At 40.5% G+C, this 14,336-nt stretch overlaps 1 protein-coding gene across 2 annotated transcripts; it reads right to left on the bottom strand.

Annotated features, from left to right (window-relative positions):
- Window positions 1-571: 571 nt before the first annotated feature.
- Window positions 572-9,687, bottom strand: LOC134642994 (toll-like receptor 5). 2 transcript variants are annotated; one of them, XM_063495148.1, is made up of 5 exons: window positions 9,594-9,687; window positions 7,880-7,939; window positions 3,512-5,786; window positions 2,039-2,127; window positions 572-1,500 (listed from the first exon to the last, which is right to left on the bottom strand). In XM_063495148.1, exons 2-5 carry the CDS (start codon window positions 7,925-7,927, stop codon window positions 1,255-1,257), a joined length of 2,658 nt encoding a protein of 885 aa, XP_063351218.1. In that variant the 5' UTR covers window positions 7,928-7,939; window positions 9,594-9,687; the 3' UTR covers window positions 572-1,254. The 2 variants fall into 2 exon arrangements, with proteins under 2 accessions (XP_063351218.1, XP_063351219.1); XM_063495149.1 differs by having other exon boundaries at window positions 5,348-5,786.
- Window positions 9,688-14,336: the final 4,649 nt, after the last annotated feature.

Raw genomic sequence — 14,336 nt, 5'->3', positions numbered from 1 at the left:
AACTGTACCTACGACTAAAACAAAAGCTTCTATAGCCACTTGCTGAATAACAATATCAGTCGGTAGAAAACACTTTGAGGAACAGGTAGACTCACAATGATACTTATTTTCCGGTGTAAATAACTTCTTTGGAGCAGTTGGCGTGATTCTGTATCACTCTTTCTCCTACTGCAAGTTTTCATCAATCTTCCCCGCAAATCTCATTCCGCTCCAAAATGTTTGAGCCATTCTTTGCAAGTTTGTTAAGAACTGTTATCCTGCTGAATCAGGTTGAACCAATGACTGCGAGCTGCAGAGTTCCCGAAGCAACAAGGCGAGATCAAACCAGGACATTTCCACCACCATGCTTCACACCTGGTAGGAGGTTCTTCTGTAAATCCCTCTACTCTGTGCCAAACACATCTATGTTTGAGCTGCATGTCCAGAACGGTGTTCTGGCTCCGTCTCTTTGCAGCACTTTTTATTTGGATAGCAACGTTTTTTTTCCTTCTTCTGGCATGCAGGACAAATTGTGTGATCCATTTGTTAGTGCAGATTGGGGATGTCAAACCACATACAGCCCACTTTGAAATCAGAATCGGAAAAGGGTTTATTGCCAAAGGTTGCTGTGGTACTTTGTGCAAAACACAGTATAAGACAAACACTTAAATAAAAATTTTAAAAAGTGCTAAGCAGATTGATACATACATGAATGCAGGTGATGATCAGTGCAAAAATGGAACAGATGCAGAGAACACAATATAGAGTCAAATTATATTCTATATGAAAGGATATAGAATTTCTAAATGAAAGAAATTTGCTAGAATGAATAAATAAACGTGAAATTAGAGAAATGATTCTCGTAGCTCATTACCCAGACCCTAAAGCGTTCATTAATTCACAGAAAATTTGTATTTACTTTTAAAAGCACAGCCGACAGCGGGGGGGACTTTGTTGTTTTTCGATTACTTAATTCTTTTAGGCCTTTTATTAGCAGGAAAAGTTGTAAAACTTAGAGGAAAAAGTTAAAGGTCCAAAGTCTATGCCTTCCTTATTATATTGCAAAGCAATCAAGTGGGTCAGCTTGGAGTCTTTGCCGGGCTGATTCCAGCCCTGGCCTTTATGTTTGGTATAGATCCAAGAACTGTAGCATTGTTTAGGCATTCTTGGACTTTGCATCACAGGGTCTGCTGAATCTGTTGCTGCGTTTTACAAAGCCGCCAGTTTTCATTTTCACAGGACGGTAGGCTTCCTAAACAGCAGCAGAAACAAAGTTCACATGGAAGTCTCTTTTATGTTCTCGGCATTAATCCCGTCGTGTCTCTCCGGCTGAACTTCAGGCCTCCCGGGCTCAGGCTTGTCCTGTTTGAGCTTTTTCACCTTGCTGTCTTTGAGAGTATCTGAGATGAGTCGTTCATAAAACCACTCCATATCCTGAGGGTCCTCTGGCCAAGTGAGGTACTCTTTCCTCTGGACAAAAGCTCTGACTGCATTGCACTTCATCAGCTGGTAGTGAGCCACCTTTGGATGCAATGTAGGAGTTTTAAACATGAAAAACTCCTAGTCTGAAACATGTTTGGGATGAATTCAGTAAGAATCAACATCACCAGTTTTCTGCTTTGTGGAAAGCAAGGTTAATTGAAATCTGCATGCAGTCCGACACCTACCAGGTTTGTACAGGACTTTCAGTTATCTGCTAACCTGTTGTCACACACAGTTCTCAGACCTAAAGCATGACTTTGGTTACCATTTAAATCTGCTGTAATTTATATTTTTACATTGAAAACTGGTCACATAACTTTTATATGTGAGCGTGGCAGCTCGCACTGATTTACTCATGGACTCAGTGATATAAATCATCATTTAGTTGTAAAAAATATATTGTATTTCACTCAGGAGTTGGAAATTAGAGCTACAGCTTAGTGAACACTGAATAGATTTTACAGGTGACCAAAACTAACTCAGCTATTACAATAACGCTTTTTTACACGATAAAAACATACAAACACTTAGTGGATAATATATTATTGCTGCTGTTGTGTTAACAGCTCATACTCACCTCCCCTACCACCAACATAATTAAGACATTCGTCAGCTCCTCCAGCATCCGGCCTTGGGCTAAAATAAACGCTTCCAAGCACCAGCCATCTGCAAAGAGAAACAACTGTGGTAATTTTGCTCATGTTTAAATGATCTAATGAACTTACCTTTTTAAAAAAAATAATGACATATTTAACCCACCTGCAATTATTTTACTGTAATGAAGAAAGTGAAAATAAAAGCCTTCTTAGCTCTGGCACTACTTAGCATGCTAGCAGTTTAAATGAAGAAATGCAACACGTCTGTTGTTTTATATACAGGAAGAAGAGCCAGCAGTGCTGCTTCCATTTCTATTTGTTTACAACATGAGTTACAATGACTAGGTGGTTAGCTTACCATCAGTACAAAGTCAGCCATGTATACATTACAATAGATGGTTAGCTTAGCATTAATAATCATTCTTTCTGCTGCTCCTCTCAGGGCTCGCCATAGCAGATTGCCTACCTCCATCTTTCCCGAGCATCCTTCATGTTAAGCCAGTATGACTGGGCATCATCACTGATTTCTATAACTGATTCGATTCAATCCCAGATTCTGTTTCATTCATTATTTCACTCATTTTTTGACTCAGACAGTCAGAAATACTATAATTATGATCATTTATCAGTACACTGGAAGCAAAACTGCAAAATAAGAGGGAATTCATCACAATGATCTTCAAACATATCGTAGTTTTGATCTTCTTTTGCTGCTGGTTCAGTGAATTTTGGACAGAGTGACGAAACCTGCAGCTTCAGAATCTGTGAGACGTCGGCTTTCAGCGCCGGCGGCGTGTCCACGTACGTGCCGGTGGGTGAACGGGGGGAATCTGGCTTTGTGTTTACACCTTTTCCCGTTTACCTGCTCTTTAATCATTTGCTGTTTTAACAGTTTGGCGGATGTATTGTTTTGTGAGCTTTAACTTGAGATTCTGGCGTTTCTGGCAAAATGCATTTATATTTAAAAATTGATTCAGGATTTAACGAATCGATATCGCTTTAGTCAAACTAAATTCGATTTGAATCAAGAAGTCGATTTTTTTAAACCCACCCCTGTACGCCAGTCTTCTGCGTATCCTCACTACATCTACATTTTTTTAACATAATTATTACACTTATGTTTTAGATGAAACATATTTTTATATAAGAGAAAGGTTAACTGAGTAAATACAGAAATGCAGTTTTTAAATAATTTCATTTACTAAAGGGAAAATCTTTTAAAAAATAACTATCCAACCCTGCCTGGCTCTATGCAGAAAAAGTGTCTGGTTGTACCACCTTTGGCTGCAATCAAGCATTTGTGATAATTAGCAATGAGTCTTTTTTTACACAGCTGTGGAGGAATTTTGTCCCACTCTTTTTTATAGAACTGTTTTAATTCAGCCACACTGTTGTAGGGTTTTCCTGCTGTAACGGCCTGGGCGTAGCAAAGCATCTTAATCAGAGTCCAGTACCTTTAAGGAACTCCTTAGAGACAATGCACAAAGTCTTCCTGCTGCTCCAGATGGCATCTCTGATGTTTGAAAGGTGATCCTCACCTGGCAGGAAGTCTCGGGCCTCGAAACAACAGTGGAAAAGATTCTCTTCTGAAAACTTGTTATCCAGCTTCTTTAGTAAAGCAGCCTCCACCCACCGGTAGTCCCTGTTGCTAAAACAGACAAAGGCATCATACTTCATCTCATCCACAAGAGGCGTCAGTTTGGGGCCCTCGAGAACCCTGCTGATAATCTTTTTGTAGATGATGAATATTTGTCCTCGAAGACGAGCGTAAATAATTCCAGTAAGGAGGACAGTAATGATGAGTGAGGCAGAGAAAAGGAAGGCAGCAAACTTTAGACCTCGGACTGCCTCTTCGGGATCCGTCTCACATGGTTCGATGATTGTGGAGTAATTCAGCAGAGGAAGGCCCTGGAAAGCAGCTGGAAACTCGCATCTTAAGTCTTCAATTGGGCTCAGAAACGTGACATTAGTCGTGTTCAGCCACTCCAGGAAGTTCCCCAGATTGCAGTCACAGTGAAAGCGAGTTTCTGACAGACTGAGAATGCTGAGAGACTGAAATGTCATAGGGTCGGGGGAGGCTAGGAAGTTGTTTGAAATATGGAGCCATTTCAGGCTGATGGGAAAAACATCTGGCTGCAAAAAGGTCAAGGCATTGTACGAAAGGTCCATCTCTATGATTGAGCTGAGACCCCTGAAAATCCTATTTGGGAGGGTCGTGAGTGAATTAAGGCTTATATTTAAACCGATCAGATTTTCAAGATGGTCAAACAAGTCGAGGCACTGCCCCTGTGCCCAAATTATCTGCAGGGAACTATCGTGAAGATCTAGCACTTTCAAACTGTTATTAAGAGGTTCAAACACATAGTTTAGTTTGCACCACTTGATGATGTTGCTACCATAGAATAAATACTGAAGTCTCGGGAAATAAGTTAAAATGACATATACATCCTCCATATTTGTTAATCTGTTTTCTGTAATATCGACATGGATACTGTTCATGGCCAAGTCACAAATTCCACTGAGAGATTTCAACTTATTATCTCTCAAAAACAGATATTCTAAATTTGGTAGTGATGTAGGAAAACCCAGTTCTCGCACTGAGTTTGATGTCAGATCTAAATACTGTAAGTTCGGGAGACCGCTGAATGCTTTGTATCCCAAAACACCAATGTGGTTTTGGGACAAGTCCAGTATCCTAAGTTCTCTCAGATTGGTGAATGTGTGAGAATGTATTTCTCCTAAAAGGTTGGATGACAAGTTGAGTATTAGTAAATGATCCTGAAGACCATCAAAAGCATTTCTGTTAATCTGATTGATTCTGTTTAGGGAAATATCGATCTTCTTTGCATCTCTTAGATGACTGAACACGGCACTCTGCAAAGCAAATATGCGGTTTTTAGAGACATCCAAAATTTTCACTGCACTGTTTTTCAGGCCTTCAAATGTGTTTTTATCTGGATCTGGGATGTTCTCATGTGAAAACCCTTTGCCCAAGATTCCAGAGTATATAAGATGAGAAATCGGAGTCCCTTCTATTGCTTTGAAAAACTGCCTTGTTTCGTTCACATGTAGTCCACTGGAGGTTAAATCGAGAACATCGAAGGCTAGCTCTTTGAAAGGGTTCCCACAGTTTCCCCATTCATCATTGTGGTATAACTTGTTGGAGTCCAAGCTCAGGAGCTCAAACCTTTTACCCCTGAAACTTAGAAGATCTTCTTCACATATGTTTTCGATCTTATTTAGTTTGAGTTTCAGCTGCGTGAACTTTCTGAATCTTGAAAAGAACAGACCTGGCTGCAGTCTCGTTATGTTGTTGAACGAGAGATCAAGGACTTCCAAGGACAACAGTGGTTCCAGATAGCTTTCTGATAGTATGGAGTCTGTCAGACTACAATAATACAAAGACAGGATTTGTAAATCGAACAGTCCTGCAAATGCCCTCGGCTGCAGTTTGAGGCCCAGATTAGAGCCGAGCATCAATTCTGTTAACTTTCTCTGCCTGAGGAAAGCGTTGTTCCATATGATGAGTGTTTGATCCTGACTTTCAAGATTTAATACTTGCAACTCCTTAAAGTCTCTGAGCGAGGTGCTGTTAATCTCACTGATGTGGTTACTCTGCAGATAGAGGTGGGTGATGTTGTGGGGCAGAGCAGGAACCCAGTAGTGGTTCTGAAAGCCACACCAGGCTCTTTGTCCCCTCAAACGGCATGTTTGGTAGGATACTGTTACCTGCAGATGGGAGGGTTACATGACAAAAATCAAGAGACGAAGTCAGCAAAATTACATGTGAAATTATTTAGTAAGAAAAAAAAAATCAAAGTCAAAGCTTCATTTTCATGATTAGCAGCCCCCCACCCCCAAATGTCTTTATGTTTAACTTCCATGTAGGGCTGCCACAAACGATTATTTTGATTGTCGACTAGTCACCGATTACTTTTGCGATTAGTCGACTAATCAGATCATCATCCATTGGACGTAAAACGTACAGCTTATTGCACCAGCAGCATCTGCTCTTATATAACTATCATTAACTTACAGCTTTAAGGGTTTAAGGTATGTGCTAACTAAAAATAAAGACAAGATGATAGTTTATTAAATTTTAATAAAATCTGCAGATTGTTTAGGTGAAGTTTAATAAACTCTTTGCTATCTAAAATATAACGGGACACCGGAGTATATTCTCGAGCATCTCACACTTCTGATAATCAGCTGTCTGCTTGACGTTTATTCAGCTGTGTAAAAACTATAACTTTAATCTCAGCCAAACCGATTTAGTCAGGAACAAATAAAATACTGAAAAAAGCCAAACAATAACATGTTTAAGTTATCTAAGTGATTTATATATCATGTTTAACCTGAGTAGCGAAAGACGGCGGTGGGTTTGAAAACGATTTGCCCGGAGTCCGGTGTTCTCACCGGCTCTAGTGAGCCTTGAACCCCGGCTCGCTATCGAGCTGGTGGGTAACAGACGTCTCCGAAAACGTCGGAGCGCTTTTGAAAATATGTGGTGTCTTGATAAACCGAGCAGATATTTGAGGTTTACACAGTTACATTCTCACCTGAAAATATGTTAAACGTTTATTTTGTGACCCAGAAAGAATAATAAGAGTAATATTAAAACTAACTAGCTGCCGCCATTGTTGGAAACTGAGCAGGGCCGCGCTATGAATTCTGGGACACAGCTTCTTCTTCTTCTGGTTTAATGGCAGCTGGCATCCTTGTACATGCAGTGCTGCCATCTTCTGTTTTAGTCCGTTATTACACTCTTAAATCTTACTACTTATTCCTGCGTCTTTTGGGATCTTACAAAGCTTCAAACGATGCGTCGACTATTAAATTCGTCGTCGACGATCTTGATAGTCGACTAATCGTGGCAGCCCTACTTCCATAGAAGCAGACTCACCTGGTCTTCAGCAACAGTCATCCAGGCCCTCTGAAAGTCTGATAGAGTGTTTCTCTGGCTACTGTTTCACTCATTTTCAGTATGGTACTTACACCTTTACATGTTTATTTTTGTCATTTGTAACGCCACTTAACACTGGCCTAAAGACATAAAGGTGCCTAACCTAAGGGCTGAACATGTGCCGTCTCTATTTAGCAAAGAACCCATTTGAAATTGTATTTTAGGCACTTTTATACCAGCAACCTGTTGCAAACACATTTGTTCCAATTTCTGAAGTTAAATGCATCAAAAATGCCAAAGTAACAGGTTTGACTGGAAAAAAATTATTTTCCCATCATGGTTGACAGGGTGTCCTGCACAAACTTGACAAATGAAGGGGAAAAGAAGAAATCCCACTTCAAAAATCCCACAAAGACCTGACAGAACCTGAGACATGCATCTGAGCCTTCAGTTGACCCATCTACTGTTCACTGAAGCCTCATCAGAAATGGTCTCAGTGGAAAGGTCAGATTTTAGACCCACCATGAATTTGGATAGTGAACGGTGTCCATTTTCTCCATGGCAGTTATCCCAAACACACTGCTAGTGCCAATGCAGTAAAAACATACATGGATAGAAAAACACAGCAGGACACCATCAGTCATAGTTGACCTCCCCAGAGCTCAGACCTCAACATTGTTGAAGCAATGTGGGATGATCTTGTCAGAGAAGAGAACAAAAGAAGAAACATCCAAAGAAAAGTTTTGAATGTCCTTCAAGAAACCTGGAGAACTGTTCCTGAAGACTGCTTAAAAAATCCAAAACGACTCTAACTTAATAGATGAATGGATTTGAGATTAGTCATTATATTCTGTGGTCTTCTGTTATGTTTGAACCCAATCAGCTGAAGTCACTGATGAAGTCAGTATTATAAACATACCTTTAGGCACAAACCAGTGCAAATCAACTGAAGGACCAGCATCCACATCCTGGCTTCAATCTATACAGACACAAACAGCAAAGCTTTGATTAGGTAATTGTGTTTCATTGTTGTAGCTGAACAAATATGTGCAACATTCAATAAAGTGAGGACATAAACACGCAGGTTCATGGTTCACTCGCACAAGTGTTTAACACAGCAATTCATATCTGATGTCAACTCGGACGACACAGCTCCTTTGACTAGCTGGCGTGTTTGCCTTGAGCTAATATGGACCGGACAGCAGAATGTGTCATATTGCAGTGATTGATCCTGGTGCTACGCCTGCCACTCCCGATATAAGTTCATTATATTAACGTTTGTGCCTGTCAAATGTTTAAACCTTTAGTTTTACAAAAAGCGTCGGATTACATTTCTGTCTCAATTCAGTCCAAAAGTTGCCCTTATCTATTGCTGGGAGTAGATTTTTGTTCAAGTTAAGTACATCAGAGCCTGTGAAACCTGGCTGAAACATTTGAGCCCTAAACAAAAAATGGGCCTGGTAGTTTCTGTACAGCCACTCCTGTAACTCTGAAAGTTCCCAGAAGCAAAGCACACAAAATGTCCCAGTGCAGTGTCCCACCAGAAGAGGAACCGAAGAAGGAAGAAGGTGCCAAAAGGCAGAGACAGCACAAAAACTGCTGTGGATCCAGTTTAGTTACCTACTAACTTAGTTGTGGTCAAACCCAGCTGCACCCAGTGCTAGCGCAGACTCAGCAACGTGTCTATTACTCTCCTCAGTCCTGCATTAGAATCTGCAAACCCTTCAGACACACAGGGGTTTACGACATAACGAAAGCACAATAAATAATAAGAATCAACAACTCTTACTTTGTTCTGTCCATACGTTTGAAGTTCATTATACACTAACTCATTTCTGTGCATGTAAGATAACCTTGTAGTTTGAACATCAGCGTAATCCTGTGCACAAATACCAAGTCTGGAAATATTTAACCACCTGGTGACGCCCCTGGGCTTAGCGAGGAGGCAAGCATGAACAAGATTTGACATTTTGTTTGTTGATAACAAAGCTGTAGTCTGTAAAATTTCAGTATCTTCATTTCAGCACAGCCTACTAAAGGTTTGAACCTTTTATGTTTCATTACTTGTTAGCCGTTTCCTACGGAGCCCCTCTGATGACATGGTCCAAAAAATAAATAAATCGTGGCCACAAAATACTATTTCGAGGGCACGAAATGGGTATAACATGCGCTCGAAATGCTAATTTGTGGGCACAAAACACTTGACCGATAACCGTGATCCTTCCCAGGCCCTTGCAGTTGGTTGACAATAAAATCTATCCCAGCGTCCGGGTCACAAATAAGTATTTTGTGGCCACAATTTATTTATTTTTTGGACCATGTCATCAGAGGGGCTCCGTAGTTTCCTGCCGTTTGCCTGCAGGCTTAGATCCGACCTGCTGTAAATCACTTCGGAGATGTCGTCGGTTTGTTTCGTGTTTACAGTCAGAGCTCTCATTACACTGACGGGCTTATTGAACAGTACGACTATTTTTAACAACGTTCTCTGGTTGATTCCGAGTCGGAAACGATGAACAACTTTCGGAAACACAAACACACTTTTTAAGCTTCTCCTTAGACGGACGGGGAGACGGGCGAGGCGGTAGCGAGCTTTCTCCTCACAAATTAGCGCGATAATAAAGCGAAACTCTTACCTGTACCGGACGAAGCGACAAACCCGTTCACAGTGTTGGTGTCGGTAGGGTGGGCAGAGCCGGTGAAGCCTCCTGCAGACCTGCACCACCTCGCTCTGTCTGGACTGAGAGTTGCACTGATCTTCTCCAGTCTGACAAAACGACAATTTCGCAATTTCCCAAGTGAACAAATCTCTCCTTCCTTTGTAAACTTTGCCTTCTTTTATCCAACACTGTTCTGCTCTGTTCTGGTTATATTAGTATGTAACATGTATATATTTAAATATAAAAGGCTACTGATCCGCACACTTACTGTGAAAAATCTCAGCCAATTTATGTTAAAATTTATGTCATTTTGAATGCAGAAAAGTACCACCAGAGTACCACCCGAGCCCCATCAAAGGACCTGCTACCAAGCAGAGTGTCTGCCATACTGTAATATTCCTTCTCTTTTATTTACATCCTCGTCTGCCCACTCATGATACAGTATGTATATGTAGTCAGTTATGGCCACAAACTCACCTTTGATTACCAAATTGCATTTACTACATCAGTGAATCTGAGCAAACATTTGTCCTATAGAGTAACACTGTAGGGTCTTTGTCTTACAGTATAAAGTGATGTGAGACTGGATTTCCTGACTGTAAAGCGGTGCCGTATGAATAAAACTACACGGATCCACAGACGGTGTTCCTGAAATCTGGGTTTATTAGAACAAAACAGATGGATGACCAGAGCCCTCTCAGCACAAGGCTGACACGACTTTCCCCATATGGGAAATAAAACGTTAAAATGTCTGTGAAGGTTCTCAGTTATCCAGGTCATCGTAGTCTAAGGAGCTTGGAAAGAAAAGCGTTTGGACTTCTTTAAGTTGCTCGAAGACATTTCACCTCTCATCCGAGAAGCTTCTTCAGTTCTAGGGTCAAATGGTGGAGAGTCCCAGATTTAAACCCAGTGGGAGTACCCCCCCCCCCCCCCCCCCCCCAAAGAGGGACAAAAGGACCCCCTGATGATCCTCTACCTAATCACATGAGCTGAGGTGTGAAAACGGGTGTGGGTCACAATCAGCCAGGGTTTCAGGTGAGCTCATTGTGAAACCTGGCCCCACCCTATCATGTAAATTCCTGAGGTCAGATGGTCCAGGATGTGAGTGGGCGTTAAGGACATAAATGGCTTCTTTCACTCCTCTTTCAAACCATCTGTCTTCTCTGTCCAAAATGTGAACATTGGCATCCTCAAAGAGTGACCTTTGACCTTTAGATGCAGATGGACTGCTGAGTCTTGTCCTGTGGAGGTGGCTCTTCTATGTAGTGCCATGCGCTTGTGAAGTGGCTGTTTGGTCTCTCCAATGTAGAGGTCTGTCGCTGCACTGTACAGCATACACCACGTTGTTAAGTCTGTGTTTTGGAGTTTTGTCAGTTTTGTTGACTCTTAGAACTGAAGAAGCTTCTTGGATGAGAGGTGAAACGTCTTCAAGCAACTTAAAGAAGTCCAGACGCTTTTCTTTCCAAGCTCCTTAGAAAACGTTAAAATAAAAACAGATTAAGACAGATTACTATACCAAACAGATAAAAGTGCATTTACTGAATTTGTTTTGTCTGCTCTTGTTTTTCAAAGACAATGAGGAGCAAGGTACAACCTGTGTCCACACTTGTCCTTGTGTTCATTTTCTATATACTGTTAATCCTCAGACTGTTGTCAAAATCATCCTCAGTGCACAGCTTTTTCTCCTCTGTGCTCAAGGTGCTCTCAGTTGTTTAACTTTAAGTAGAGGAGAAAAGTTGGACATATTTCACAACCATTAAATGTCCGAGAAGCCTCTGAAAATGAGGTCACAGTTACTTCCCGAGCAAAAACTTCTGCTTTTGCTCACAGACCCTAAATTTCAACAAATAACACAATAATATGGCAAAACTGCAAAGTGACACAAGAAGCTAGAAGAGCAAGCATGAGGTGTGATGCTGTGTGTGTAGGTGTGAGATGTTCCATCTGAGCTTTGAGGAAAATAAACTCAGCTTTTCCTTGGATGTTCGTAGTTTTTCCAGTTCATACAGAACTTCAGCAGTCGGGTTTAACGTGTCACTGTGTTGTTCCTCCATCTCATCGAGCCTGCTCAGGATTTATTCAGAGGAAATGAGGAACAAAAAGACATTTTAATAGGTCAGGGGTTTGTGTTGCTCTTGTTGACTTTTAAGCTAAAAAAAATCAAATGAATAATATTTAAAAAAAAAAAAAAAAGCATGTAACAGCCCTACACACCAGCACTGTGCTTATATTATATCTTAATTGTAATATATTTATAATGGAATAACATGAGCTCAACAGTGTCACAAAAGTACAGACATTCGGTACTTAAGTAGAAGTACAAATACTACTGTTAAAGTTGAGGTACTGATTGAAATTCTTTACTCGGGTAAAAGTAAAAAAGTACAGGCTCTGAAATGTACTCAAGAAAGTATAAAGTAGCTCTTTGGAGGATGTTTCTATTTCTCTGCAAAGCTAGCCGAACCTTGTGCTATATTAACATGATGATAAAATAATATCAGTAGATTGGAATACAAACTTTAGTCTAACTTTTTTATTCTAGTTATGCTCAGCTTGAATCAGAAGAAAAAGAAGGAAAATAAAAATTTAGCCCACATGGTAGAAGGTGACTTTGTCTTAAACAGGAAAATGTGTACAGTCAGAGGTTAAACTGGACTCAGCAGGGTGGGAACATTAAAATTGGCTGTAATGGCTCAGTGTGGGGAAAAGACTCACAATAATTTCTATTTCTTATTGTCTATTGTGTACAGGCTGTGAGCAGCTGACCTGCTGCTCTTGTGGATGTACACAACTTCACCCAGATGTCTCGTGAGTTGTCCATCCACTACACTGTTTATGCTGTCTTTTTTTCTAGATGGTATAAAGTTGGAATTTAGTCAGATGGTCTCAGTATCATCAGCTAAAGTCATATGAATCTCCGCTAAATTTGATGTAAGCTAACTGTGAGCATGAAACCACGGCCACTGTGCACCACTCACACACTGTTCTTTACTTTGGATCCATCACAGTACACCAATCTAACCTGTTTATCCTGCACTAACCTGCAGAGGATTTTCCTGCAGTCTTTAAATGCCACAGTGATCTGCCTCAGTTTGATTTGCAGCAGTTTTCACAATATGAAAAAAAGATAATGTCACATGTACAGACCCAATATCTGATTTAAAAACGTGAGGACGTGTAAGCTTAAATTTCAGGTTAATTAAATCCCATTGAGCAGTCGTTACCTTTAAATCTAACCTCTTCTTCCTCTTGCTTACGTCTTTCTCCATCTCTGAGTGAAGTTAACTCGCTTTTCTCTCGCTGGGAAAAACAGCAGCTGGACCTTTAGCTAGCAACACACTGAAAACAACAACTGTCCAACTTTTAACCCCTGACTTTGGCATCTGTTTTTATGTGACATCATGACGCTAACAGTAATGTTAGCATCATGATGTCACATTCAAGTAAAGTACAGATACCTGAAAATTGTACTTAAGTACAGTAATGAAGTATTCATACTTCATCACCCCCAACTCTAAGAGCAACATGCTCAGCATGTCCCTGTCAGTCAGTCCTTAGAATCGTCATCTCTCCATCCTCCTATGCAGCCTCCCTGTGTGTGACTCATCACTGGAAACACTATGCTGGGTCCTTCCTGAGGCTGTAAGTCACCATTTTCTCCACATGATGGCGCAGTCAAGCTGTGCGTGAAAACGAGGAAGGCCATTGCCCTTCTTTTCACCACCGCCAAGACAAACGTCTTAACCAATCAATAAGATATTCCAGTAATTTTTGTCAGTTTATTTTTGTATTTTTGGTAAAACCCAACAGTAAATGTTTATGTTTTATATCATTTACTTATAAGGTGGCGAGTTTCAAACTTTTCTCCCTCCACATCATGTAGATGTTGTTCATATAAATAATCACACATCTCTGTATGATTAAAGGACCGTGTCACTCATTCATTATCTAAGAAATAAGCACACAGACACATCAGCACTGAGTGTATTACATGATGAAGAACTGCTTTGGGAGATTTTGCTAAATAAAATATTCACCACTTTTCATCATGGTGGCATATTTACAAGTGTGATATACTGCCTGTACATTTATGCAGTTATTTATCTGACGTTAACTCTTAATGTAGTCCCTAAAAACACTAAGCTTGACTTCACAAGTTAATCCTTTAGATGTTATAGTGCTGATACTGGAAACATGAGTATGTTGAGTGGTTGCTAGATCTAGTGTTCTTGTTGTGAAACTAACTGATTAACGCTTTTGTAAAGTTTATTAGGAAAATATGACAATGAGCGCTTTCATCAGTGAGTTCATTTAAATATTATTATTAAAAATGACCCTCCTCATCTCTCCCCTCCTGTGGCACTCTTCTTCATCTGCCTCTTAGATTGTTTCCATTCGATATTGGTATCAAGTGTGAGCTCACTCTTGCTGGCTTATAGTGAAGGTATTCCCGGTCGTTATATTTAGTAAATGACGTCTGTGCTGCAGATATGTTTAACTTCTGCTTCCTGACGCCAGCTTTGTGCAAAATCTGTTTACAGTAAGATCAAACAAGATCTGCAAACTATTTCCAACAAGGCAAAAGTGTTTAAGGTTTTGCCAACAAAGTGAGCGATTTAGTGGTGGGTTTAGGGTGCTGTGCAGTCGGTTCAAAGGGTGACATGCTGTTTTCTATCGATTCAGAAAAAAAGGTTGAAAGGGAAAAAGAAGCCCCGGACA

The sequence above is a fragment of the Pelmatolapia mariae genome, linkage group LG15, assembly GCF_036321145.2.
Source record: "Pelmatolapia mariae isolate MD_Pm_ZW linkage group LG15, Pm_UMD_F_2, whole genome shotgun sequence".
Lineage (NCBI taxonomy): Eukaryota > Metazoa > Chordata > Actinopteri > Cichliformes > Cichlidae > Pelmatolapia > Pelmatolapia mariae.
Note: the sequence above shows the minus strand (reverse complement) of the source record. Positions and strands in the feature narration are given on the sequence as shown.

Bases quoted from the DNA above. Each gene is read 5' to 3' on its own strand.
- LOC134642994 (XM_063495148.1), bottom strand. From the start codon at position 7,927: ATGTGGATGCTGGTCCTTCAGTTGATTTGCACTGGTTTGTGCCTAAAG. The intron at 5,787-7,879 runs GTATGTTTATAA...TCCCATCTGCAG, and splicing joins GCACTGGTTTGTGCCTAAAG to GTAACAGTATCCTACCAAAC. The intron at 2,128-3,511 runs GTACTGGACTCT...TTCTCTTTGCAG, and splicing joins CTCTAAGGAGTTCCTTAAAG to ATGGCTGGTGCTTGGAAGCG.